This window comes from Emydura macquarii, unplaced genomic scaffold (assembly GCF_026122565.2).
Source record: "Emydura macquarii macquarii isolate MOO-44397 ecotype Brisbane River unplaced genomic scaffold, CSIRO-AGI_Emac_v2 contig_973, whole genome shotgun sequence".
Lineage (NCBI taxonomy): Eukaryota > Metazoa > Chordata > Testudines > Chelidae > Emydura > Emydura macquarii.
This window is the reverse complement of record NW_027131110.1, coordinates 1,512,644-1,539,343: the sequence shown is the minus strand read 5'-3', so window position 1 is coordinate 1,539,343 and position 26,700 is coordinate 1,512,644. Positions and strand designations below refer to the sequence as shown.

At 48.0% G+C, this 26,700-nt stretch overlaps 1 protein-coding gene across 1 annotated transcript in view; it reads right to left on the bottom strand.

The window, feature by feature from the left end:
- Positions 1-22,014, bottom strand: part of LOC137150596 (zinc finger protein 850-like) — a 36,816-nt gene extending 14,802 nt beyond the window's left edge. Inside the window, exons 1-10 of the mRNA XM_067544556.1 lie at positions 21,847-22,014; positions 19,705-20,264; positions 12,902-13,303; positions 10,588-10,714; positions 9,311-9,424; positions 9,018-9,131; positions 6,879-6,998; positions 6,192-6,299; positions 3,707-4,711; positions 6-103 (exon numbers count right to left, since the gene is read on the bottom strand). Coding sequence (XP_067400657.1) covers positions 6-103; positions 3,707-4,711; positions 6,192-6,299; positions 6,879-6,998; positions 9,018-9,131; positions 9,311-9,424; positions 10,588-10,714; positions 12,902-13,303; positions 19,705-20,058 — 2,442 coding nt within the window. The 5' untranslated portion in view covers positions 20,059-20,264; positions 21,847-22,014. The remainder of the gene's footprint in view (positions 1-5; positions 104-3,706; positions 4,712-6,191; positions 6,300-6,878; positions 6,999-9,017; positions 9,132-9,310; positions 9,425-10,587; positions 10,715-12,901; positions 13,304-19,704; positions 20,265-21,846) is intronic.
- Positions 22,015-26,700: the final 4,686 nt, after the last annotated feature.

Here is a 26,700-nt window from a genome sequence, read left to right as displayed (position 1 = left end):
CTCACCTGCGGCTGAGTCACCCAGGGCCTCGGATCACGATTCACAGACGTCACCTTACAGCTTGACTCCAGCTGAACCGTGCGGTTCTGCACCCACTGAGCCGCTGGGACGCAACGTGAAATGAACAGCACAAGCAGTACCGGAGCCTGCCTGTCACTTGCTTGGCTACCAAAAGCCATTCCTGGTGCCCCCACATTTTCAGCAGTCGATCGGCCATAGATTGTTGTATTGGCAATCACTGACCGCAACGTGGATGTCGTCATGGGGGAAAGGTTTAGGCCGGTGGGAGTTAGAGGATTATCCCCACGGGGGGTATTAGAGGCAGTTTGGGACTGTAGGATAAGCACATTAGGTTGAGGTTTCTGCTAAAAGAGTAGCAGACGTATGATTTTTACATGTGAAGGACGACCTTTGGGAGTCAGAAATGTGCAGAGCGAGGCATCTCAGAGCCATTGCTGCAGCCCGTCTACCAACACAAGAAGGCCCCACTGCCTGACTTACACTCAGTTCAAGTTTATCTTGGCAATCAAGAGCCATGCAGACGTAGCTTCAATCAATGAAACACCAGACTCTGAAAATACATGCTCAGGTTGGCTGGTTTGGGATTACCACAGCACTACACAAATAGGTCTTTTACGGCGGATCCTGCAAAGCCTTAAGACAAGTGTAACTTTTCCCAACTCGTAAAAATGATTTCCTGCTTAAAGTTACACACCTCAACTTTATGCTTTATAAATAGTTTCAGATGCTAATCTTTGCACTCGGATTTGTAACTGCATGTAAGTGAGATATCATTCCAAAATCCTATGTGCTGCTTCTCATATTCTGTCTTGATGACTGAAGTCTGAGACACAAGAATTGCTGCACCAGATCAGACCAGTTCTCCATCCAAGTCCAGTGGTCCATCTCTGACAGCAACCAGCACCAGTCCTTCAGGGGAAAAACCACTTCCACGGTGGAGGTTACAGGCAGTTAGTGACTAGCTTATTCAATGGCACCCCAATCTTTGATTGAAGCTTCTAGGCTCAACCATAATATAAATAAGTTGGGGGGTGAAAAAAAGAGAGAAAATTCCCTGAAACAAGAGAGTTTAGATCCCTTGTATCTTGTGATCCTAACAAATACAGATAACGAGGACATCCACAGTTACATAAGCATTGAATCATGCTTCTGGAACCAGGGCCCCCACATGGTGCGGAAAAAGGATGCACTTCACCAGGGCCCGGAGGCCCGGTCCAGGCTGCAACCCCTATGGGTATGTGTGTGGAAGGAGGACCGTGTTACAAGTTTGTACTGGGCCCAAAAAAATTATGCTTGGGCCCTGTCTGGAACCCAACTAAAAAACTAGCATTGACAATATCTTGTGGCAGAGAGTTCCACTGATTCATTCTGTGTTGTGTAAAATAGCATTTATTTTTATCAGGTTTAAATTAGTTGCCTTTCAATTTCGCTGGGTATTTCCTCACTCTTCTTTATGAAATAGGAAAAACAGGAGCACCCAATTTACCTTCTGTGCCATTTAACTCAAATACCTAAAAGCAGATGGGAAAAAAAGACCTTTAATAAACACTTTCATCCTTTAGTTAAGTGCTGACAGAACTCCCAATCTTCATCGCTAGCTCTTCCAAAAAGACCTAGCAAAACCAGAGATGACTAAACTTCATATTCCTGATACTCCTAAGGAAAAAATAAAATAAAACCAAGCAGGAAAAAGAAATGTTCTATAAAAACTAACAAAAATGTTTCAGGTCTTTTGTATACATCACCATAAAGAAACCTAAGGCAGCACACACCTAATTCTTTTTCCCTTTTGCAATTCACCTTTAGGAATGCTTTGTTTTTACCACAATCCTCCAAAGAGGTTTCTTGCAATCACCATGCCCACCCCTTGCCACAATGGACAATTATTTTTTGAATCATCAGTATGTTTTATGTCCTCTTCACTTTTGTTACAATTGCTTTTATTAGAATAAATGTCAGACAGACAATGTTACATGACACATTTGTCATTCAGGTTACAAGAAAATAAGAAAAGAGGTACAGAAAAAAGGTAGACAAGAACTTTGCACAGCAAACATATCCTTTTCAAGACAATTTGGATGCAGACTATATACAGACCATCCTGTAACAAAACCAGTGAAGCCTCATATGGTATAAAAGGCAAGCAAAAAATGGTGCCCAGCAATAGTGGAGGGGAATGTAAGTAACCTGGTGATACTGACACACCAGTGAGAGTCGAAGAGGTGCGGAGGGGTATCAGAAGCAATATACACTCACATATGAAAAAACTGTAGTTTCTTTGACTTCACAAACCTGGAACTTCCAAACCGTATCATCATCTGGATAATCACGGATTGATGCTACACAAGTTCCAGAGGGGTAGCTGTGTTAGTCTGTATACAGCAAACACAACGAGAATGCTGTAGCACTTTAAAGACTAACAAAGTTAATTTCTGCAAGTTAGGTTTCTCAGGGATCACAATAGCCCATTATTCCATGGTGAGAAAGGATGATCAGCAATTCCCATCAGTGAGCAATGATTGGTTTTAGCTGCCATTATACATGTGAGAATGTAATCCCTATAAAAACACACCCAGAGATGCAAGGAAGAATCCCCTAAACAATACACAGAACTCTAGGAATATAGCCAGGCTCCACCCTAATATTCAGATTATAGTCTGTACCTTGGACCAAAAGAAACATACCGCAGAGACTAGCCAGCAAAGGAAGGGCTCTGGAGCTGCAGGACAGCCACAGCTTCCCACTAGGCAGGGGGGAGCACCAGGGAAATAGCAGGACACAAATCTTGCAAGAACAGTTTCTGAGATTTCTGCCCCACTGAATCTAACCTAAGCCCTAGTCCTGACTGCTCAATGGGATCCAGACACACTGCCCCGCCACCCTTAGCCCCCCTCTCACTGAGCTGTGGGGCAAGCATCATTCTGCCGGATGGTTTCAGAATCATTCATACAGCACGCTGCAGACAGACAGCACTGTACACAGACCTACAGTGGGACACCTTCTCTGCCCCAGAGAGCTAAGCAGGACAAGACGAGGCATAGGAAAACAGATCAGGTGTGGGGATTATTGACAGGGAAGAGGAAGGCAGAGCAGGGAAATTTGGAGGGGGGAAGAGGGCTTTGTGCAGGTGAGAACAGGGAGCCTGCTCCAGGGGTGGGGGACGGCCTGAGCCGGAGAACAGGAGGAGTCAAACAGAAGAAATAGGAAGAAGGGTCAGGACTCAGCACTCCAAGTTTTTACCATGAAGATGCCGGGAAGATGCACGTTAACCCCTTCATGCATGCAGACTTCTTCAGGCTTTGGCAAGCCAGAGAGCAGGGCCTGTGCAACAACTGCCATGGGGCAGATCCTGCCTCATCCCTGCGCTGTGAAGTGAGCAAAAAGAAGGGGCCTGCCGGAAGTTCTGCAGTCCCGCATGCTTTGGTCAGCCGGGGCGGAGCAGAAATCAGACACGCGGGGTGTTTGCCCAGGGAGCACGCGGGAGGAGGGAATCCCAGGCGGAGCAACCCTTCATACTGCAGCCCCACAGCACCATTTACAACTGGCCAGGGAGAGCCCAGCCCACCCGCACTCCGGCCCTGAGGCCACGAGAGTGTTGTGGGCACTTTCCCAGCCAACCAAGCACAGGGATGAACTGGTCTGGATGTCACGTGCTTTACTCTCCGTTCGGTTACCATCTAGTCACCCATCCCACTCCCTGGCGTTTCCCCGCTGTCCAGTCTTTGCCCTTGGGATGCCTGCAGGGAAGCCGGCTCTGTCTGGTGGACTCTCTGCTGATCCTGTGGTGGCGTCGAACAGGGGAAGCCATCCCCGCACCTTGCACACATGCAGGGCTTCCCAGGCTCGTGGCTCTGCAGGTGCTTGTGGAAACTGGCCCTGACCTTGTATCTCTTCTCACAGATAGTGCATTGGAACGGCCTCTCCCCAGAGCACGCTTGCTGGCCATCCAGCGGACGCTGCTTCTGAGTGGACATCTCCCCACCCTCAGCGCACTGGCCCGCCTTCCTCCCGGCACGGAGCCGCCGGCACGCACCGAACTCCCCATGGCAGCTGCAGTCTGTGCCCCGCTCCGTGCACTCCTGGGGAGTCTCTGTCCCATGGCCCCACTGGTGTCTGAGGAAACTCCCCTTCAGCCGGAAGCTCTTCCCGCACACAGCGCACTGGAGCGGCCTCTCCTTCATGCGGACTTGTCGGTGATTCAGAAGGAACCACTTCCGGCTGTAGGTCTGGTCAGAGCCGGTACATTTATATGGCCTCTCCCCAGTGCGGCTCGTACGGGGTCGGATGAGCTCCGAATGGCACCGGAAGCTGCTGGCACACTCAGTGCATTGGTAGGATCTCTCTCTGGCACGGCTCCTGTGCTGTTTCCCAAAGCTCACTTTTAGCCGGAAGCTCTTTCCACCCTTCGTACAGGTGATGTACGGCCTCCCTCCCGCAGGGCTTGCCTGATGGATGAGGAGAGGCTTGATGCCACCAAAATCACTTCCAGAAGGAATCGGCTCCCCCAAAACATTTCCTGCCGGGCTCCTTGGCTGCGTTACAGAGCTGCACTGACCCTCCCAGGCCATCGTATCGACAGGACTCTGGGAAACGCTTTCCCCCGAACTTCCCAGGAGCACGTCATGCGGCTCCAAGTCTTCAGGATCTTCCTCATGCCCCTGCACCTCCGTTTTAATCACAATCACATCATCTGCAGCAATAAACAGAGAATCGGAGACATCACTCCCTTTGCCTGCTTCAGCGAGAGAACGAAGCCTTTGCTTTCAAAGCATTCAATGGCTCAATGCAGAAAAACTAAACGCGCAGGCTTACTGAACATGCCAGAAAAAGTAGACAAGGAGTAAAATTTTCAAAAGAGCTGAGGTGACTTATGAAACTTAGTTTCATTTTCAAAAGTTACTTGTGGCTTTTGAAATTGGAATTTAGGTGCTTTTGAAAATGTTACCCAAGATAAATAATGAGCGCACACACACAATCTAGGACCCAATTTTCAAATCAGTGGAGCACGCCCCACATCCCCAGCACTTCTGAAAATGAGACCATTAGTGTTTAAACAGAGAAGGGAGATGTCTGGTCTGAAAACATGTCTGTAAACCAGAAACTTCACACCTTTGGCTGGAGCTCTGGGGAAAGGGTGTATTTAAGTACCAGGGAGTATTGAAGCCCAGAAGGTCTAGACAAGTGGAGAGCAAAATTCACTACTGAATAGGAAAAATTATATAGTTAAGGTTGCAATTTTATTTGCATTATAAATCCTAATTTCAGAAACTCAGTCTTCAAAAGTTACCCTTGGTGCCCTGAAACTTTTCATACATGGTCTGAAATCAAAGGAGATTTCTTTTTCCTCCCTCCAAAAGCTGCAGTTAGATTTTTCTGGACATTTATGGAAAAAAATAATCAGCCTTCTCATTTTTGTAATTTTGCTGCTGATATTGGCACTAAGTAGTATCTTAAACTCATTGGATCAAATCCTCAGGGGGAGTAAATCATCATTCCTCCACTGACTTTAACGGAGTTCCTCCAATTTACAACAGCTGAGGATATAGCCCAACATTTCAAATTTCACATGTGGCTAGTCCTTAGTGAGGAATAACTGCTTCGTACATTTTGGGGGGAAAGTTTTAAACAGTAAAGTCATGACACAGAAAGAGTGTTTTTGTGAATGTGCTGTAAAAATGTCTATGATATAGTTAGCCTGTGGTACAATACAGTTGCACAGCTTACATTGGCCTACCGTGTCCAACTGCAGCATACTGTAAGGCATTTGGTACAACTACCGAGTGCCGCAAACAAAAATAACGTATGGGGTTGCAAAAACCAGACAGACACATCTCAATAGCAGCACAGATAGCTTCTCCCTCCTCCCTATTTTTCCCCCTCTTTTCCGTCTTTTTAAAAAGAAAAAAGAAATTAAATGGAAAATCTTATGTTAATGCAATATTAGCCTTACAGTTTTGAACTAAGAACTATGGGTAAAAATGATCATGCATGATGTATAATGCATGTTAACTCAGCTACATTGTGCTATTGTCAAAATTAGAAAACAGCTTTTATCCTGTAAGAGTTGCATTTGAACAGTATCGAGACTGCATATCATATCATGGGTTTGTGGAAAGGATGATTTCCAGTTTTTATTTCACACCTTATCTAAGTTGTTAAACCCATCTCACCTGCGCAGAGCTCTGTATGGACTGGTCTTTCCTCCCGCACATCCCGCACACTTGGCTCTTCCTCGACGTCCATCCGGCACGAAGTACAGCAGGCAGAAGCTGGGCATCCTGTGCAAAGCAGAGAGAGTAACACGTTATGTTTCCTTGTATAGTATTTGTGCAGATCAGAAAAGCCAACTGATCGGAAGCCAGTGCTGTTTCTGGACTGGAGGAGACACGCATTCTGATTAGCTACAAACATTTTATTGAGGATCCAGAGGAAAGGAATACAAAAGTGCTCAGAGCCAGGAGAACGCGAGACTGGTGGAAATCCAAAGGTGACAGGTGTGTCCATAAAGGAGCAGGTAGTACCAACAGGCAGGAGCCTACAATGGAGGCTGCGTAGAACAGCACTGCCCAGGCATTGCTTCAGGAGACGTAATGTCTTCTGGAGCTCCCTGGGAATACAGAGTCTGCACAACCATTAGGAGGGAGTGGGTAAGGACCTATGCTGTCTCCTTTTGAGGGACAGCTCACCGGGGGACTAGCAGGAAGCAATCTCAGCACTAGGGACTGCAACTGCAAGGACAGGACAAGGCTGTTTGCACTATAACCTCTTGTTCGTTTGTACAGGGACCAGCCAGAGTCTTGGGCCAAAGGATTCACTGGATTTCACTCACTGTCAGGGCAACTTAACCCATCGCTCACCGGTGCAGGGGTCTGCAGAGAGCTCTCCTTCCTGAGGATGTTCCTGACCCTCAGCGCCTGACTGCTCCTCTTGTTTAATCCAGGATAAAACATCTGATCCAGAGACTGCATGATCCGTTCCTGGAAAGAGGTAATAATAGAAGACACGGTGTTTTATTTGCATACCTCATGGATTCATTCTGACAAAGCATCTGATGCAATTTTAATGTGAACAGATACACAGGTGCTAAACCAGAAATATCATCATGATTGTCCACCCCTTCCTATTAAATGCTGACATGGGCAGAGATTAGTCACCAAGACAGCTTCCCAGAGAAGGGGAGAGACTTTGGAAAGTGTTTTCGTATCACTTGACTATACAGCAAGTGCTGAGATAGTGCAGCAGAAATATCTAAATAGAGACAGCAGAAAATGACACAAGGACCTAGCTACTACAGCAATGGGCCCACTAGAAATATCCAAGGTAGATAGAAAATTATAGTCTGTAGAAGCCAGCAAATGGTTTGTTGTGAAGGCCAGCTTCTCTTGCTTTAAAGCTCTGCTGACATCTGTGAGAATGCTGACACAGACACTGTAAGTCCAAAGGCAGGCATTTGGTGTAACCACAACATGTGCAATATTACAGAGGTTATTGTTAAAAAATCATTTCTATAGTGCTGCAAACGCTAGATAACACATTAAAACCATGTCGAAGTACGCAGATTCATAGATTTTTAATGCCAGAAGGGACCCTAACCATCTAATCTGACCTTCTGTGTAACACAGACACAAGAAAATCACCCAATAATTTCTGTGTCAAGCCTATAACTTTGGTTTGAGCTACACACTGGCAGAAAGGAAGGTGAAGGCTATCCTGGTGATACAAAAAGACCATAAATTGGTAGGTGTATATAAGCACATGATAAATGGCGCAGATATGCATAAGGAGATAGTATAATAAACATGGCTTGATTTTGTTGTTAATACAGAGGTGAGAGTATTACAAATGCCTTAGATAAATTAGAAGGTACAGTATAAGGAGAGCTCTGATTGGGTCAGTTTGTAGTGGCTAAGACAACCTGCACGTTTCCTGGTTGCTGTTATCTTGTGCTCCAGAATCTAAGCTGACATTAACAAAAAATTCTTGCCTTGATGGTTGCATGCTGATGCTCAAAATTAGACTGAATTCAGTCAACACAATTATAGCTGCTTCAGCGTGCAAACAGCTTGAAACAACGGCTCTGAATGGTTCGCACTGCTCCCATTCATACTGGTAGATGTGTTGCCGCTGGAGCCTACTGATGACAATTGAACCCTCCGCAACATTTTAAACTTTCACAGCTGATCAACGCTCACAAGAAAAAAGAGGAACTATCACGTGATGAACCAACTCATCCATTTTGGTGTCACAAAATGGCAGTGCTGGGTTACGAAGTGGGTCTTGGGAAGAATACCACCACTTTTCTCATCTCTGATCACGCTGCAAGCCGGTATAAAGAGGTGGGTATTTGGAGGTAAATATTTCTACACATTATCCTGTATTTTGACAGAAGATCAATAACTTTCCTTCTATCAAACACGTTAAGTGTTGAGAGGTAAGTGCAGGCGTGCTCTTAGCAGTGGCAGAAAGCTGGCATTAGATATTAGATACCGTAAATAGAGGTAAGTCTTTGATTACTCCTTCACCATGACATTCATTTTGCGGTCAATCAATGCATCTATTTCAGAGGCATTGATGTTACCCTACTGATATGAATGTCTCTCTTTTAACCTCTGCACTAACTCACAGCTCAAAACATAGTTTGAGAACAGCTGTTCAGCAGGTGACCAAGGAATCCATTTGGCCTGACTCTGGCTTTAATTTATTTTGGCTGGGGAGGCCCAACTTTGAGCCACGGTCGAGTTGCCCATTTTTGGTTGGTTGGCTGCTACTGCAGGTAGGAAAATGTGGCTTATCTTGTTATTGGTGCATTCAGGCGGGACCTGGCTTGGGCTCAGGCAGATTGCCAGCTTTTTACATCGCTCACCCCAGGCAAAATTCACCCTTGTGTAGATGGACAGCACAAGCCCAGTGTGACTTAAATGAAGTCTAGCCTTTGTGTTGGTTCCCTGTGAAGAGGTAAATTTCACCCTTTGGAATGGTTCCAGTCCATTACTAACCTGTGCTGGAGCCTGCAGGGACACCTCTTTCTTTAGCTTCGCCCTGATCCCCAACACACGGCTCTGCACCTTGTTCGGTCTGGCACAACGGGCCAGGTGCAGCAACGGGAGAATCTGCTCACGGGGGGGAAAGAGAATTCCATTATGTTTATCTAATATCTACCCAACATTTTAGCTGCTGCCAACTCATTCAAAATATCAGAAAAGCTAGAGCCACTGAGGTTCACAAGAACTTTGGTTCTTGCTTTTTTGCCTCACGTGCCCTTTCTAAATCGTTTTCACCCATTACTCACGGATGCATGGTTCAGCAGAGATCTGCCTTTCTTCGGAGGCCTGCGGATCCCCGATATATAGCTCCTCCCCTCTCTCCATCCGGGACAGGAGGTCGGGTTTAGAAACAGCATAGTCTGTTCACGGGAGATGATATCCAGCAGGATGTTTTAGTCATATCAGTTACACAGGGACTTAAAAGATCTTTTCAAGTGTGATATTCATTAAATATTTTAATTATTAAAAAAATCACATTTATAACAAATCAGTTTCAATAAAAAGTAGAACCTGGTTTACACCGAGGGGCTTACCCCTAAGCACAGGACTTATTGCTGTGAGTCAGCCCATTAACTTCCCCAATCATCACTGTTATTTCCTCCATCACCATGGACCTGAGACTCCAGACAAGATTGGGGTCCCACTGTGCTGGGTACACTACATCCACGTCCACACAGTAAAAGACAGTCTCTGCTCCAAAGCGCTCGCAACAGAAACAGACAAAGGATGGGACGGGAAAGAGGTGAAATGACTTGCCCGGCTGATGCCTATCGACCGGTCAATGCTGCCTCCCGTAACCAGCCTGGAAAAGGTGAGTCTCCATTGCCCAAACTCTGGTTCTTTTCGCTCCCCCTGTTGTGGATAATTAGGCTGGGATGAATGGTCTGGATTCAACCTACAAACTGTTGACGTTGCTCCAGAGAGGCCAGATTCCTGGGAAGATCTTGGAAGCTCTTTCATTGGAGGAGGTTAATCCTATGTGCTCCTTTGGGAATGATTGAATGGCTGGTCATTTCAAGGCTAATGCTTGTCCCCAGAGACTGACTTGGACTTAATCAGCCACGTTGGGGGAACCCCGCAATTACAGTAAAGCACAGTTCCATCTCCAGTGCAGATGGGACCTTCACCTCGAACTATTTTACGCTTCCCCTGGATCTGCAGGAAGTGCATCTGCTCAGGGTTTACGTGACTCTAGACTTGACTCTTCAGTTGTTTCTCTTTGGAGAGATTTTGCGTCAACACCTCACATGGAAACTAGCAAGTTCTGTATCTAGACTGAACCTGTACAAGTAAATCCCACTGTGCGTCTAGTATGGGAGAAGAGGAGGTGGTGGCCTTAATACCAATAGTGTATATTTTGGTACTTCTTCAACAGAAGGACATGAGGAACTTGAGCTACCATAAACATCTAAATGACTAATAGCATTGGCCCAGCAAAAATCGAAGGAACTCTGAGCTGGAGCAAACCTGGTCCATGAAAGATCTCTCCACTTCTAACAAAAGAGTGAAAATTGATCCTTACCCAGTGAGATCAGGGTCTCATAATTCCCCTTCATCATGTTCTTGTACAGCTCTTTCTGCCATTCATTCAAGCTCTTCCATTCCTGCTCGTTGAAATAGACGGAGACGTCATCGAATGTCACTGGCACCTGAAATCACAAGGGTGACACGCTCACCGCTTTCTGATTCCGTTACATTTGCCTTTTTATTTTAATGCTAAGAATTTTTTTAAGTTAATTTCTTTTGAGTTTAGTTAGAATCAAGATAGCATGTGCCAGATACTCAGCTAGTATAAATCAGCGTAACTCCACTGGCTTCAAAGGAGCTCTGCCAGGTGAACACTGGCTAAGGATCTAGCCCCATACATGGGCCAGAGTTTGCAGCCTGACATCATTATTAAACATTACAGTAGGTCCCAGATGGGATCCATCTCTATTGTAACAGGTGCTGCAGGTATCATCAAATGTTCGGGAGAGTTTCTAACACGTTATCTTTGAACATGCAGATTTAGGGAAATATTGGATTTCAAGCAGTGCCGTTTGGGAATCTTCTGAATCTGGGGGTTTTGTTCTGTCCGTTATAGCAACAGGATTATTAAATCTGGAGCTTTGGTTTTAAGCCCATCTCTATGTTAAATGCTCATAAAAGCAAAGCTGGACATTGAGCTCCTCTGTTAATCCACAGAGCAAGCAATGCCACCCCCATCTTTGCTGTGATATGGAAGGATCACATCTGTAAAATAGGGCTGCTCCATGTCTGCAGCCCATTCAGACCTTGGCTTTTCCATCTGCCAACCAGGGGACCAGCTAGTGACACTTCAGCCACTGATGGACCTGTCCTCCAGGAACTTATCCTGTTCTTTTTTGAATCCTGTTATAGTCTTGGCCTTCACGACACGAGTTCCACAGGTTGACTGTGCGCTGTGTGAAGAAATACTTCCTCTTGTTCGTTTTAAACCTGCTGCGTCTTAATCTCATTTGGTGACCCCCAGTTCTTGTGTCATGAGGAGTAAATAACACAGCCTTATTTACTTTCTCCACACCCGTCATGATTTTACAGACCTCTGTCATATCCCCCTTCGTCATCTCTTTTCCAAGTTGAAAAGTCCCACTTTTAGTAATCTCTCCTCATAGGGAAGCTGTTCCATCCCCCTCATCATCTTAGTTGTCCTTTTCTGTACCTTTTCCACTTCCAATATATCTTTTTTGAGATGGGGCGACCAGATCGACATGCAGTATTCCAGATGTGGGCGTACCATGGATTTATAAAGAGGCAATACAATATTTTCTTGTCTTATTACCTGTCCCTTTCCTAATGATTCCCAACTGTCTGTTAGCCTTTTTGACTGCGGCTGCACAATGAGTGGCTGTTTTCAGAGAACTGCCCACAATGACGCCAAGATCTATCCTGAGTGGTAACAGCTAATCATAGACTCACAGGAGTGCAGGACTGGAAGGGAGCGCAGTAGGTCATCTAGTCCAGTCCCCTGCATTCAAGGCAGGACTAAGTAATAGCTAGACCCAGATCCTGATGCGCAGGCCTGTGCACTAACAAGACGACCATCTTTTCTGCTCTGTGCTGACTTCTAACTCCTAGTGCTAGCTGAGATAGGCTGCCACAAAGCTCATTTTCCTAGCTCATCCCTTCAACCATGTCACCCTCCCCCCCCCCCCTCCTGAATCCCTCCACTGCCCCCTTCCCACTTCTCCAAAGCAACAACTTCATTATGTCTTTACTTTCTACGCCTTCACGGCCTGTCCTCGCCTGTCCTCACTCATACGCTCACATCTCACTGCACTGGCAGCCAGCCCCGGGGCCACCCGCCCAACAGCTGACCACTGCATGACCAGCACCCATTGGAGCAGCAGCGGGGCTGAAGCAGCTGCAAGTCCTGGCAGCTCTGTTTGTCCCCCGCCCCCAGGGTATTGTTACTGAAGTCAGCGACAGGTCACGGGCGTCCATGAATTTTCGTTTACTGCCCGTAACCTGTCCCTGACTGTTACTAAAAACACCCGCGACCGAATCTTAGTTTGACTCATTATCCACCTTCCAGCGCCCCTCAAAACTCTCCTTTGCTGTGATGCCGACAAAAAGACTTGACAACTGTTGGGCTCCTGATGTGCTGGGACCACTGCCCATCACATCAACAAGTAACGTCTCCTTGGCTGTATCATTTCTCCCCTTCCCACCTTCTATCTCCTCCCATACTTCTCTTGTATTCTCCTTGGGGAAGAGACTGTCTTTTTGGTCTGTGTTTGTGCTGCACCTGCCCCACTGGGTCCTGGTCCATGACTGGGGCTCTTAGGTTTTACCCCCACACAAATAATGCCAGTTACCTTGGGGACCTCCCCCTTCGTGCCTGGAGGGAGCCGCAGGATCCAGAAATTTCTATTCTTCAGCAGGTTCTCCACGTTCTCCAGCCTTCTCTGCAGTATCCCGTACTCCTGGATCAGAGTTCCCAGCAAGGCCCACTTACTCTCCAGCTGGTTTCCGAACTCCACCACAGTTTTCTCAGAGCCTATTAGTTTTTTTTCAGCCGTCCACATTCTCCCTTCCAGACTCAGCAACCGCGTGGCATAAGAATCTAACTTCCTCTCAACAGCTTGGACTGCAGCTAATACGGACCGAAGGGAAGCCTCTGTAATCGGAGGTGGCATGTCTTGTACAGACGTTTGCTCAGGGAGGACAGGGGGCTGTAAGGCTGCCAGGGGCTGTGGTTCCACCTCCCATTCCTCAGCCTATTTGAAGGACAGAAAGTGAGAACGGAGTGGAGATCACACTCCCGATCGGCAAAGCTAGTTACAAAGAAACAGGACAAGCAGCCACTCACATGCTATGGGCCACCCAGACTTTCCAAGGGTTGCATCTTTATCATCATCGGTTCACATTCCAGAAGTGATGGTTAAAAGGCTGCTGACATTTTCATTATAATCCTCTTTTCTAAGTGTCAGTGGGAATGGCACTGAACTGAAATTTCCCATGCATCTCGTTTTATTATCCTAATTTACAGACTCAGACTCTAAGGTCAGAAGGGACCAATATGATCATCTAGTCTGACCTCCTGCACAACGCAGGCCACAGAACCTCACCCACCCACTCCTGTAATAGACCTCCAACCGAACACTGAGTTACTGAAGTCCTCAAATAATGATTTAAAGACTTCAAGGTACAGAGAATCCACCAGCAAGTGAGCCGTGACCCACACTGCAGAGGAAGGTGAAAAACCCCTAGGGCCTCTGCCAGTCTGCCCTGGGGGGAGAAGTTTCTTCCCAACCCCAAATATGGCTATCAGCTAAACCTTGAGCATGTGGGCAAGACTCACCAGCCAGACCCTGAAAAGAATTCTCTGTAGTAACGCAGAACCCACCCATATAACATCCCATCACAGGCCATTGGGCATATTTACCGCTAGAAGTCAAAGATCAGTCAATCGCCAAATTAGGTTGTCCCATCATCCCATCCCCTCCATTCATTTATCAAGCGCAGTTTTGAAGCCAGCTCGGTTTCTTGCCCTGACTGCTCCCCTTGGAAGGCTGTTCCAGAACTTCACTCCTCTGATGGTTAGAAACCTGCATCTAATTTCAAGTCATAAACTGGCCATTAGGAAGTTTAATCCATTTGTTCTTGTGTCCACATTGGCGCTGAACTTAAATAATTCCTCTACCTCCCTGGTATTTATCCATCTGATGTATTTATACAGAGTGATCATAGCTCCCTTCAGCCTTCTTTTGGTCAGGCTAAACAAGCCAAGCTCTTTGAGTCTCCTCTCATAAGGCAGGTTTTCCGTTCATCGGATCATCCTAGTAGCCGTTCTCTGCACCTGTTCCAGTTTGAATTCATCTTTCTTAAACATAGAGGACCAGAACTGCGCACAGTATTCCAGATGAAGTCTCACCAGCGCCTTGTATAACAGTACTAACACCTCCCTATCTCTACTGGAAATACCTTGTCTGATGCATCCAAGGATTGCATTAGGTTTTTTCACGGCCACATCACATTGGCGGCTCATAGTCATCCTGTGATCAACCAATATGCCCAGGTCTTTCTCTTCCTCTGTCACTTCCAACCAAAGCGTCCCCAGCTTATAGCAAAAGTTCTTGTTATTAGTCGCTAAATGCATGACCTTGCACTTTCCACCATTAAATTTCATCCTATTTCTATTACTCCAGTTTACAAGGTCATCCAGATCTTCTTATATGATATCCCGATCCTTCTCTGTACTGGCAATACCTCCCAACTTTGTGTCATCCACAAACTTTATTAGCACATTCCCACTTTTTGTGCCAAGGTCAGTAATAAAAAGGTTAACTAAGATCCCTGAGGATCTCCACTAGTAACCTTCCTCCAGCCTGACAGTTCACCTTTTAGTATGACCCGTTCTAGTCTCCCCTTTAACCAGTTCCTTTTCCACCTTTTCGTATTAATTCCCATCTTTTCCAATTTAACTAATAATTCCCCATGTGGAACCATATCAAATGCCTTACTGAAATCTAGGTAACTTAGATCCACTGCCTTCCCTGTCTAAAAACTCTGTTATCTTCTCAACAAAGGAGATCAGGTTGGTCTGGCATGATTTGCCTTTCATAAAGCCATGCTGTATTTTGTCCTAATTACCATTAACCTTGATGTCCTTAACTACTTCCTCTTTCAAAAATTTTTCCAACACTTTGCATACTACTGAGGTCAAGCTAACAGGCCTATTGTTACTCAGATCACTTATTTTCCCTTCTTAAAAATAGGAACTAGGTTAGCAATTCTCCAGTCAGACGGTACATCCTCTGAGTTTACAGATTCATTAAAATTCCTTGCTAATGGGCTTGCAATTTCATGTGCCAGTTCCTTTAATATTCTTGGAAGGAGATTATCCAGGCCCCTTGATTTAGTCCCATTAAACAGTTCGAGTTTGGCTTCTACCTCAGATGTGGTAATTTCTACCTTCATATCCCATTAGCCCCTCTGCCACTATCCCCAAGCTCATCATTAGCCTCATTAAAAATGGAGACAAAGTATTTGTTTAGATGTTTGGCCATGCCTAGATTATCCTTAACCTCACCCCATCCTCAGTGCTTAGTGGTCCACTTCTTCTTCCTTTGTTTTCTTCCTATTTATATGGCTATGGAACCTTTTATTATCGGTTTTAATTCCCTTTGCAAGGTCCAGCTCTACTTGGCTTTTGGCCTTTCTCACTTTATCTCTACATGTTCTGACCTCCAAGAGGTAGCTTTCCTTGCTGATCCCTCCCATCTTCCTTTCCTTGTAGGCTTCCTGCTTTCTCTTAATCACTTGTCTGAGATGCTTGCTCATTCAGCTTGGGCTACAGCTCTTGCCTATGAATTTTTTCCCCTTCCTTGGGATGCAGGGTTCAGATAGTTCCTGCAACTTCAACTTGAAGTAATTCCAATCTCCTCCACCTTTCGATCCATGAGTTCTTCAGTCCAGTCCACTTCCACAACTAATTCCCTTAATTTTTTAAAGTTAGCCCTTTTGAAATCAAAGACCCTCGTCACAGATCTATTTCTGTTTATCCTTCCATTTAGTTTGAACTGAATTAGCTCATGGTCACTCAAACCAAGATTGTCCCCTACCACCAGTTCTTCTACAAGGTCCTCACTACTCACCAATACCACATCTAAAATGGCATCCCCTCTTGTTGGTTCAGCAACTATTTGGTGAAGGAATCTGTCAGCTGTCACATCCAGGAAGATCTGAGTCCTATTATTACTACTAGCACTAGTCTTCCAGTCTATAGCTGGGAAATTAAAGTCTCCCATAATCACAGACTTCCCAGTAGTATTTATGTCATTAAAAGCCTTAAAGAGGTCTCTATCCATACCCAAGTCGGATCCCGGTGGTCTGTAGCACACCCCCAAGCACTATCTCAGGGGAAGTCCTAGTAGCTTTCTTCCCCAATGTGATTTTCACCTAGACAAATGCTGTCTTATCCATTGCATCACTTCTAATTTCTTTACAGTCTACTTCATCATTGATATACAATCCACTCCACCACCTTTGCCTTTATTTCTGTCTTTCCTAAAGAGCACAAACCCTTCAATACCTATACTCCAGTCACGACTGCTAATCCATCATGTTTCTGTTATCCCTATAACATCTGGTTTCACCTCCTGCACCAGTAGCTCTAGTTCCTCCATTTCGTTACCCAGGCTCCTCGTATTGGTGTACAAACATCTTCATTTTTGCTGTTTGGCTTCGCTCACATTCCTTACCCGATTCAACACAGTCATTCTACCGCCAGTATCGCCTATTAGACTGGTACCTACACCACCCTTCCTCTTACTGGCCATTCTCCTACCCACTGCTATATCCTTTCTTATTTCATTTTCCTCCCTCTTAATCTTAAAGTCAGGCGCGGGGATTACGTGGGCATCTCCCCCAAACTCCTACTTTAAAGCTCTTAATCAGTTGTGCCAGCCTCCATCCTAAAAGTGCATTTCCCTCCCTGTTCAGGTGAAGTCCATCCCAAGAGAACAGTCCTCTGTCCATGAATGCCTCCCAGTGGCCAGACATCCCAAAGCCTCCTTACAGCACCACTGCCCGAGCCCTCTGTTGGTCATCAGAATCTTGTCACGCCTTTGCTGTCCTCCTCTAGGGACAGGAACAATCCCACTGCAGATCACCTGAGCCTCCATTTCCTTAAGAGTCTTCCCCAGCCTGGCACAGTCTCCCTTGAGCCGTTCCAGTGAGGAAAACTGCAGTATTGGCCAGAGCTTTTCTACTCACGTTTGTTTACATGGCACAATGTCAGTGGCGTTCCGAGGAGGGGGCCATGCCCCTGGGTGCCGACCTGGAGGGGGGCGCCGGCTAGACCCACAGGGGAGGAGGTAGGGCTGGGAAAGGGGGCGGCCACCTTGCTCTTTGGGGCAGGAGCAGTTCCTGGCCAGGGCGCTGGGTCCCTGTGGGAGAGTGGCAGAGGGAAGGGGTGGGGGGGCCGCTGCACTGCTTGGGGGCGGGAACCATGGGCCGGACTCACAAGGAGATGGGGGGCCGGCCTGCCAGTGCCAGGAGCGAGTCCAGGCTCAGGCCGGCACAAGTCCGGGTTAGTCCCCAGCCGCGCCATGCCCCTGCTCTCTGATCCTCGGCTGCGCCCCTGCAAGCAGCACCCACCCAACCCAGCTGTGTGTCTCCCCTCAAGCAGCATGTCCCCCAGCCTCCGTTCCACCCCCCAGCAACACAACCCCCAGCCATGTCGTCCCCCCAGCCGTGTATGCCTCCCCTCAAGCAGTGCACCCCCCGTCCATTCCCCCCCTCAAGCAGCATGCCCCCCCAACTGTGTCGCCCCTCCCAGCTGTGTGTTGCCCCCCCATGAGCAGCCTGCTTCTGAGTGTGTCTCCCCACCCAGCAGTGTGGGCCCCCGGGCCACGACCTCCCCCACAACAGCACAGGACCCCCCACGAAAGGGGGGGCGTGCACAAATGCAAGCATTAGCCCCCGGGCGCCGGAGACCCATGGTACGCCTAGGCTCCCAGTGACTCCCAGGGTACGTCTACACTAGAACTGGAGGGGTAATTCCCAGCTCCAAGAGACACACTTGCACCAGCTCTGGAGAAGTGTAGCCCCAGCAGCGCGACTGGCAGGAGGGGCTGGCCGCCCTCGGCACACACCTGTCCCAGTCCAGCGGCGCACACGCGGGTCGGCTAGCCTCTCCCGCTGCTTGTATCACTGCAATAGAGCTCTGTTTTTAGCATGTTAACTAGACCAGCGCAAGGGCAAATATGCCTCCTTACAATGGGAATTACCTGCCCAATTCGACGTGTCGCTACCCCCTGGGTCTGCCTGTCTGTCGGTCACAGCACACCTGCACACAAGACTTAGCCCATCCGGAGATGGCGTTCTGTCACAGCAGTGACCAGACAGGATAGGAGCAAAGTGCACCTCTACACAATCCTGCTAGTCCGTACAAACCAAACGATCTCACGACACCCCGGCGAGGGAAGGAAGTATCATTAGCCCCATCCCGCACGTCTGAAAACCGGTTAGAAACGTCAAGTACTTGTGCCAGGGCACACAGTAAACGTCTCCGAACCAAGGTTTGAATCCAGGCCCCTCCTTCTTCTCGTGTCCTTGTCACAAACTAGATGTTTTCCCAGAACCGTCCCCAAGCGATGCCTGGTGCACTGGATCCCTGTGCTTCCTAGGCAAGTCATTTCGCGGTTTTCCTCTCAGGAAAGCGGGGCATTTAGGAACTTAAGAACAGCCACACTGGGTCAGACCAATGGTCTGCCTAGCCCAGTGTCCTGTCTGCCGACAGTGGCCGATGCCAGGTGTTTCGGAGGGAATGAACAGAACAGGTCAATCTGAAAGTCCACAGGAGTTAAGATCTCCTCAGTCATCAAACTCACTTGGCTTCCTGAACAAAGTATAAAATTATTGCTGGTTTTACAGACTGGGAAACGGAGCCTTGCGGAGGATAAACAATATGCCTAGACTGCAGTGTGCTCCAGCAGTTTAAACACAGGCCTGAGGGGCAGGAGAGCTAGATGTGTGAGAGCAGCTAGGTGTGTGTGAGCATGAACACATCATTCACTTGAACCTCCCTTTATCACCTTCCCAACTGGACAGAAGAATGCAGCTGATACGAAGCTCTAGAGAAGTGTAATGCATTCTTAAAGCCAGTCAGTAGCAGACTGGAAAGAGTTCAGGGGTCACAGGCAGGTGCTTATTTCTTTAGGCTTGCAGGTGTCCTCCTGCTTGAAATTTCATTCACCTCTTTTTGTCTCAACCAACTTTCCCCCCCCCAGAAAAATGCTACGTTTTTGCTACAGGTTCCCAAAACTTAACACCAGCTAATTCCATGTAAAGTTTTGCAACAAATATTCACCCACTTCTAATACCAACACTTTGCATTTGTGCAGCACATTCCCTTGAAGGATCTTAAAGCAATTTACAAACACAGACGCATTAAGACTCATAACCACCCCTGGAAGGTGTGAAGTATTATTCCCCATGTAGAGTCAGAGAAACGGAGGTTAAGTGACCTGCCCAAAAATCAGACAACAAGTCAGTGGCAGAACTGGGAACAGAAACCATGACTCCTGGCCCCCAAGCCTGTGTTTCAGCCATGAATCCATCCTTCCTCTCAATATAAACGCATGGTGCTATTCATCAACCAACACTTAGGTACCTCTTGGATGATTTTTTTCCGGAAGGCTCCTCTTCCTTTTGGTTGCGATAGAGACTGTGTGTTCCAGTCCACACTGGGGCAGACATTCAGAGTCGGAACTGCTGTTTTGGTTAGAAGCAACCGCTTTCCAAATTCTAATTTTTTTTGCGTCACGCTTGAAATGTCAAAGCACTCGTCTGTGAAGTGCGCTGAGCAGATCAGTGAGCGGTCATGTCCCCCTCTCCAGTCTGCTCTCTTCAGCCGAACAAATCTGTCCCAAAGGCTCCTAAAGTGAGGGTCTTTTGGAAATTTGAACAAGGACACACCATCTTGGGTGGTGTTGGAACACCTGGCCACAACGCAGCGAGCGGGCATCGTTTGGAATGTAAAATATTACTACCTATCGATGTCACTAGCAGGCAGGTTCTAGAGTTTCCTCCAGCTGATCTGTTAGGAAAGAGACTTCCAAGGTTTCTAAGTAGCTCTGGGAGTTGCTTGCATCATCCCTCTTGTCACAGTACAGTTCCCACACTGTAGCTCAGAATCCAAACAAACTCCTTGGCTTTTTATTTGAAAGACACCTAAAAAAACAGAGAGAAAACCTCTCATGCACTTAACTATAATGATGTCGTGTAGCCACACCAGGGGCATTTAAACCGTCACTTTCTTGTTTTCTATACAAAATTATGACATGCTTTACAAGGTTGGTTTTGAAAAGGGGAGGTGTGGAACTGCACATGCAAAATAAGCCCCGTTACACGCACACAGTGCAGGTAACTGCACATCCATATGCCTATTTCTGGTCATTTCCATTCCTTTCCCAGACCTGGAGAAGAGCTGTGGGTGGCTCGAACTCGTGTCTTTCTAACCAAGAGAAGTTGGTCCAATCAAAGATACCACCTTCCCCACTTTGTCGCTCTAATATCCTGGGACCAACCTGGCTACAACTCCACTGCACACAACATGTACAGTTGCACAGTTTGTGCACACGATCATAACAACTGCATGTGAAACTTGCACACCTAAAAATTTGTCCACATTAGGCCCAACCTGTTCAAACTACTGTGCTACTCCCCTACCAGTCAAGTCTTTTCATCCCGGGATGTCAAAGCACTTTACCAACAATTAAGGCATTTTCAAAATCCTTCTGAGCAGGGGGTGAGATGACCTCCTGCAGGAATCAATATTCTATGATTCTACTATGAACAATTAAGGCATTTTCATTTCTGTGAGAAACACCAGTCTGTCCGTCTGTCACAGCCGAAATAACCAGTGCTTCATTTGTGCCAGGCTGAGCCCCGGCACCTCTCGGCTTTGCAGTTCACAGCTCCAGCAGCTCTGGGCTTGCTGCATCTGTTATGAAAGCCTCAGCACCTCTTTCCTTCACATTAAGCCCTGGAAATAACTCACCCAAGTCAGCAGCAAGGTCAGAAACAGAATCCAGGCTGCTTGAGGCCGGGCCTGCTGCTCCAAGCACTAGATAACACGCCGGCCTTTTCCACTGCACTGGGCCTCTTGTGTAAAGTTAGGCGGATGCTGGCGCCTTGTTAACACACTCAGCAACCTAGCAACAGCAGCAGCCAGGGCATGACTTGACTACCACCCATCCAAGCATGCAGCTCCGATGCACACCTGAGGCCGCGGATGAACGGGGCAGCTAAGAAAAAGCCCCACAACAGGAACCAGTCCAGGCATTTCCTACGCTAGAAATAGCCTTCCCCGGTCACCAGCCGGCCAGGCTGCAGCTTTTGACCAGATGTCCTGATTGTATAGGGACAGTCTTGATATTCGGGGCTTTTTCTTAGAGGGGCCCCGAAACTCTCCAGCCCCGGTCCCAATTTTTCTCTCTGGTCCCCCCAAGACCCAGGTGCTAGGTGCCTGCCGGGGGGGGATCTGCCCACCCCACGGCCAGGCCCCAGAGGCTGGAAGGAAGCGAACCCCCCAGGGAAAGGCAACTCCGCCCACCGGCCCGTGCCCCCTGGCGCAGGGCAGCCTGCGGTCTGGGCTGGCATTCGGAGCAGCCGGCCCCCGTGTAAACGCCCAGCCCAAGGGGGTCTCGAGCGATTCCCTTCGCGAAGCCGGGAGGCGCCGGGCACAAAACGCCCCGGCTCTGCGGGGATCCCGCCGGGCCGGCTCTGGCAGCCGGAGCTCCGGGGCTCTTACCTGCGCGGCGGCCCGCGCCCCCGCAGCCCGGCCGGGCGGGAAGGAGGATCCGGAGCTCGCCCCTCACCGCGGGCCCGGAGCGGTTCCCCGGCCCGGGCCGGCAGCGGGCGAGGCTGCTCGGCAGGGAGGAGCCGGGCGGCGGGATCGCCCGACTGCTCCGCTCCGGGCTGGGCCGATCCCCCTCGCCCGGCGCCTGCCGCCCTCCGCGCCAGGGGCCGCCCCGCGGCCGGAGCCGAGCCGAGCCGAGCCGGTGCCTCAGCCGCGGCCTGGCTGGCAGCAGGCCCGGAGCCGAGCGGGCGGCCCCTGGCGGAGGAGCTGCGGCCGGGGCCGGGGCCGGGGGAGCAGGGCTCTGGGGCGCTTTGTTTGCAGGGGGCGATGTAGGGCCCGGCGATTTCCCTCAGCACAGCCTGGCTCTGTCTGTCCGTGTCCTTGGCTCCCGCCCTGGGACACCGGGCAAGCCGCACCCGTGAGCCTCTTCTCAGTTGTCATGCCTCTCGGTACCTCTTAAAAGGACGGGGCCGGTGGCCCCCCTGGGGGACAAAGCCGTGAAATAAGGGGCGGCCTGTTTCCCTGGGGGACCCAGCGGGTGGGTGGTCACCCTACTTGTGGGTGAGGGTTTTTAGCACCGGTGGGTGCCTCCCCCGGGCCAGTCTCTGTCAGAATAAACCCGGGATGGTGATCGTCTGCTGTGCTCTTTTCTCCTCCCCTCAGATCCGGAAATCCGTGGATGTGAGGAGCCTTGGAGGATCTGGGCCCTACGCCTCCTTTTCCCCTTCTCTCCCGGCTCTCACCCTCCCGCTCCCTCTTTTCCCCCTGCCACACTCCTTCACTCCGGCCCCAGCAACGAGCTCCCTTTTGGGTAATTTGCTCTTTGCTGGCGGCATCAGCAAAGTGGAGAGCTGAATTCTACATCCACAGAGGTTTCTGAGTGGCTGCCACCCCAAGAGCTCACACTGCCATCTGGCCGGGACAATGGCCTGGGTGACAGCAGTGAGGGCCCCATCTGAAAGAAAAGGTTGTAATGTTCTTGCCCCAGCCATTTGCGCTTTTGACCACTGCTTCCATCTGGATGTCCAGTAGTAAACAAGGATCCAAGAAGACTCCCAGGGGCCAACCCTGAACGACAAAGGACAAACTTCCCCAACCTACCTCGATTTGTATGTGGCTTGCGCAATGACCAGCGAGCTGTCATCCAGCCCCAGTCTCCCTCAGGCCTGGGGGAAATGATCCACGGCTCAATCGGAGTCCAGTGAGATGGAAATGTACTGCTGCGTCTCATTGCCCTACCAGAGCCTGCCAAGCCCACAGCACCTCATCATCTTCATTCAGATCCTCATATGCATGTTGAAACATGAGGCTCTTGGAGCAGATCAGCAAATGCCCCATATATCCCTTTCTGGGTTCTCACAAAAAGAAAGGAAACGACAATGAGGTGATTTAAAGTGAATTTCAGTGGAAAGTTCCTAATGGTGAGATCTATTAGACTGAAAAATACCCCCCACCCCCTCAAGAAAAGTGGTCATAAAAACGTGAACTGGACAGAGCAATAGAAAAGATTCAGAAAGGACCTATAACAACTGGATAGCAGGAGATGCAATAAATGACCTGGTGGATCTTTCCCCTCTAATGTCTATAATAGCAGGAGAAAGAAACGAAGAGGCAGAGATGAAGTGAAAAAGGGGGGTTCTCAGATGATATTTGAAAACATGGCTTGCTAATGAGAAATATAGGAAGTCTCTTCAAGACAGCAGAAGCTGCAGAGAAGAAGGCATTCATATCAGTATTGGTGAGAAAAGAAGGGACAGAAAGAAAAACGCCGTGCTCCACACACAAGAAATGGAGAGGCGAGAAAGGAGATATAAGGTGCGAGATGTGCAACAGCCTATGGAGGGCTTTAAGGATAGAGAACTGGCTAGAGCATAGGGCTCAACGAGTAGTGATCAATGGCTCCATGTCTAGCTGGCAACCGGTCACAAGCGGAGTTCCCCAGGGGTCGGTCCTGGGGCCGGTTTTGTTCAACATCTTCATTAATGATCTGGAGGATGGGGTAGATTGCACCCTCAGCAAGTTTGCGGACGACACTAAGCTGGGGGGAGTGGTAGATACCCTGGAAGGTAGGGATAGGATACAGAGTGACCTAAACAAACTGGAGGATTGGGCCAAAAGAAATCTAATGAGGTTCAACAAAGAAAAGTGCAGAGTCCTCCACTTAGGAAGGAAGAATCCCATGCACAGCTACAGACTGGGGACCGACGAGCTGGGCAGCAGCTCTGCAGAAAAGGACCTGGGGGTAACAGTGGATAAAAAGCTGGATATGTGCCCTGGTTGCCAAGAAGACTAATAGCATATTGGGCTGTGTTAGGAGGGGCATTGCCAGCAGATCGCGGGAAGTGATTATTCCCCTCTATTCGGTATTGGTGAGGCCGCATTTAGAGTATTGTGTCCAGTTTTGGGCCCCCCCACTACAAAAAGGATGTGGACAAGTTGGAGAGAGTACAGCAGAGGGCAACAAAAATGATTAGGGGGCTGGAGCACAGGACTTATGAGGAGAGGCTGAGGGAACTGGGCTTGTTTAGTCTGCAGAAGAGAAGAGTGAGGGGGATTTGATAGCAGCCTTTAACTACCTGAAAGGGGGTTCCAGGGAGGATGGGGCTAGGCTGTTCTCGGTGGTGGCAGATGACAGAACAAAGAGCAACGGTCTCAAGTTGCAGGGGGGGAGGTCTAGGTTGGACATTAGGAAAAAGTTATTCCCTAGGAGGGTGGTGAAGCACTGGAATGGGTTACCTAGGGAGGTGGTGGAATCTCCATCTTTAGAGGTTTTTAAGCTGAGGCTTGACAAAGCCCTGGCTGGGATGATATAGCTGAGGTTAGTCCTGCTTTGAGCAGGGGGTTGGACTAGATACCTCCTGAGGTCCCTTCCAACTCTAATAGTCTATGATTCTATGATTAAGAAACAAGAGATGCAACGTTGAACCATTTCCTTAGCGAAATAGGTACCAGTGAAGTTGAATGAGGATAGGGTTCTTTGTACATGAAAGAAGTCAAGTTTTATTCTACACTTGCTGAGATCTGTAGAGCTGCGTCACGGGCAGGCCATATAACAAGTCAAGGTGAGAGAAGATGAAAGCATGGATGAAAATTGTATACGAAGCAGAGGCCAGCCAGTGGGGGACCTGACAATGTTGCAGAAGTAGTTATGAGCAAATTTAGAAAATGTGGGAAAATGAAATTTCAGGGTCAAAAATGACACACACACAGGAGATGGAGCTGTTTGAAAATACATCTGTAAACCCAAGAGAAGCCATTCAATTTTCAAGCCATTTAGGTGACGGCATCATTTAATTGGCCAGGGCATGCAAAGGATGGTGACTCTTTTACAGGTATTGAAAGATGTACAGAAGCTGCAGGTAAGGGTGAAAGTGTGACAAGATGAACAAGAGGGTTTGGGGTTTAACAAAATGGTTTTTAGAAGTCATCTATACAAAAGCCTATGTCTATAATGTGCTTATTCACTGGAATGACAGGTGACATCAGAGATAGGGAAAAGGAAGTTTGACCATGCTACACCGTGATTCACGATGCCATTTTCTCTCCTCCACTCCTCATTCTACATGCAGCCAGAACTGATTGATTGGTGGAAGGCGCGAGCTAGATTTTTATACTGCACAGTTACAGTATCTGAAACACCAGCCTCGCCTCCTCCACTAACAGACAATGGATAAAAGAACTTTTATTATTTAATCTTTGTTATTGTGGTAGCAGCTAGAGAGCCCCACTTAGAGCTCAGGGCCCCCTTGTGCCAGGCACGTGACCGCACACATCATGAACAGACAGTCTCTGCTCTGAAGAGCTGACAATCTACATAGCTGGTAAAAACCAACAGGTGAATACAGTAAGCGAGTGGCTGGGTAGGTGGGGGAAGCGCAAGGTAACACTGAGAAGATTATACTTAGTGGAACTAGCAGCACATCAGCCGCTTAGCCATTGTCATTATTTTGTAGGCAGCACAACATGGGTGAGTTTTAATTACTTTTTTTTTTAAACCCTTGCTGCATTCCAATAGATTTCAGAATCTGTTTGATGGTTAAAATAGGCCCTGGCTTGGAGAACTGCTCATGTCCTCTGCTGTTTGGACCATGGGGTAGGGGTTCATGTGTTTAACATTACACTCATTTCAAATGTTTCTTTAGTGAAAAACAGCAAATCTCAACAATGAGAAATAGCCTAACTAAGGTGCAGGTAGCAGATTATTGCAGCAAAACAGTGCATACACAGAGGCACTGCAAATACAATTAAAAGGGCTATACTAATTAGCCTGAAGCAGTATGTTGCTCCTGTGACAGGTTTACTGTCCGCAATGTTTATTCATGTTTATTACAAAACAGAAAAGAAAGTGTCTGTGGACTATCTTGCTAGTTTAAACGACTATTGCTGTCCGTATTGTCTGAGGAAGGACCCACTGAGTGAAGATCAAATGTCTCTTTCATCAAAGCCCGCGTAAAGGAGTTACCTACGAGTGCCCAGCTTGCTTCAACTATACAGGAAGCTTCAGGCCTGATCCTTTTTATCTCAAATCTGTCCAAACTCATCAGGGAACGTTTGGATCACAAGACTGGGATCCCAGCACCAGCCTGGAATCACCCTGCTCATTCTCATGGGAGAATTTGAACAAACTCTGCACATGGACTATTTAGTCTTCATTTCTCTGGGCTGGATTTCTAACGAAGAAGCTCTAAAAAAGGACTGATGACCCCCAAACTGTTTGGGTAATTTCAGAGATTTTGCAATTTAAGAACTTTGCAACTCAGTTATCATCTCTACTTAGAAATTGACCTAAGAGGTTTATTTTCATCT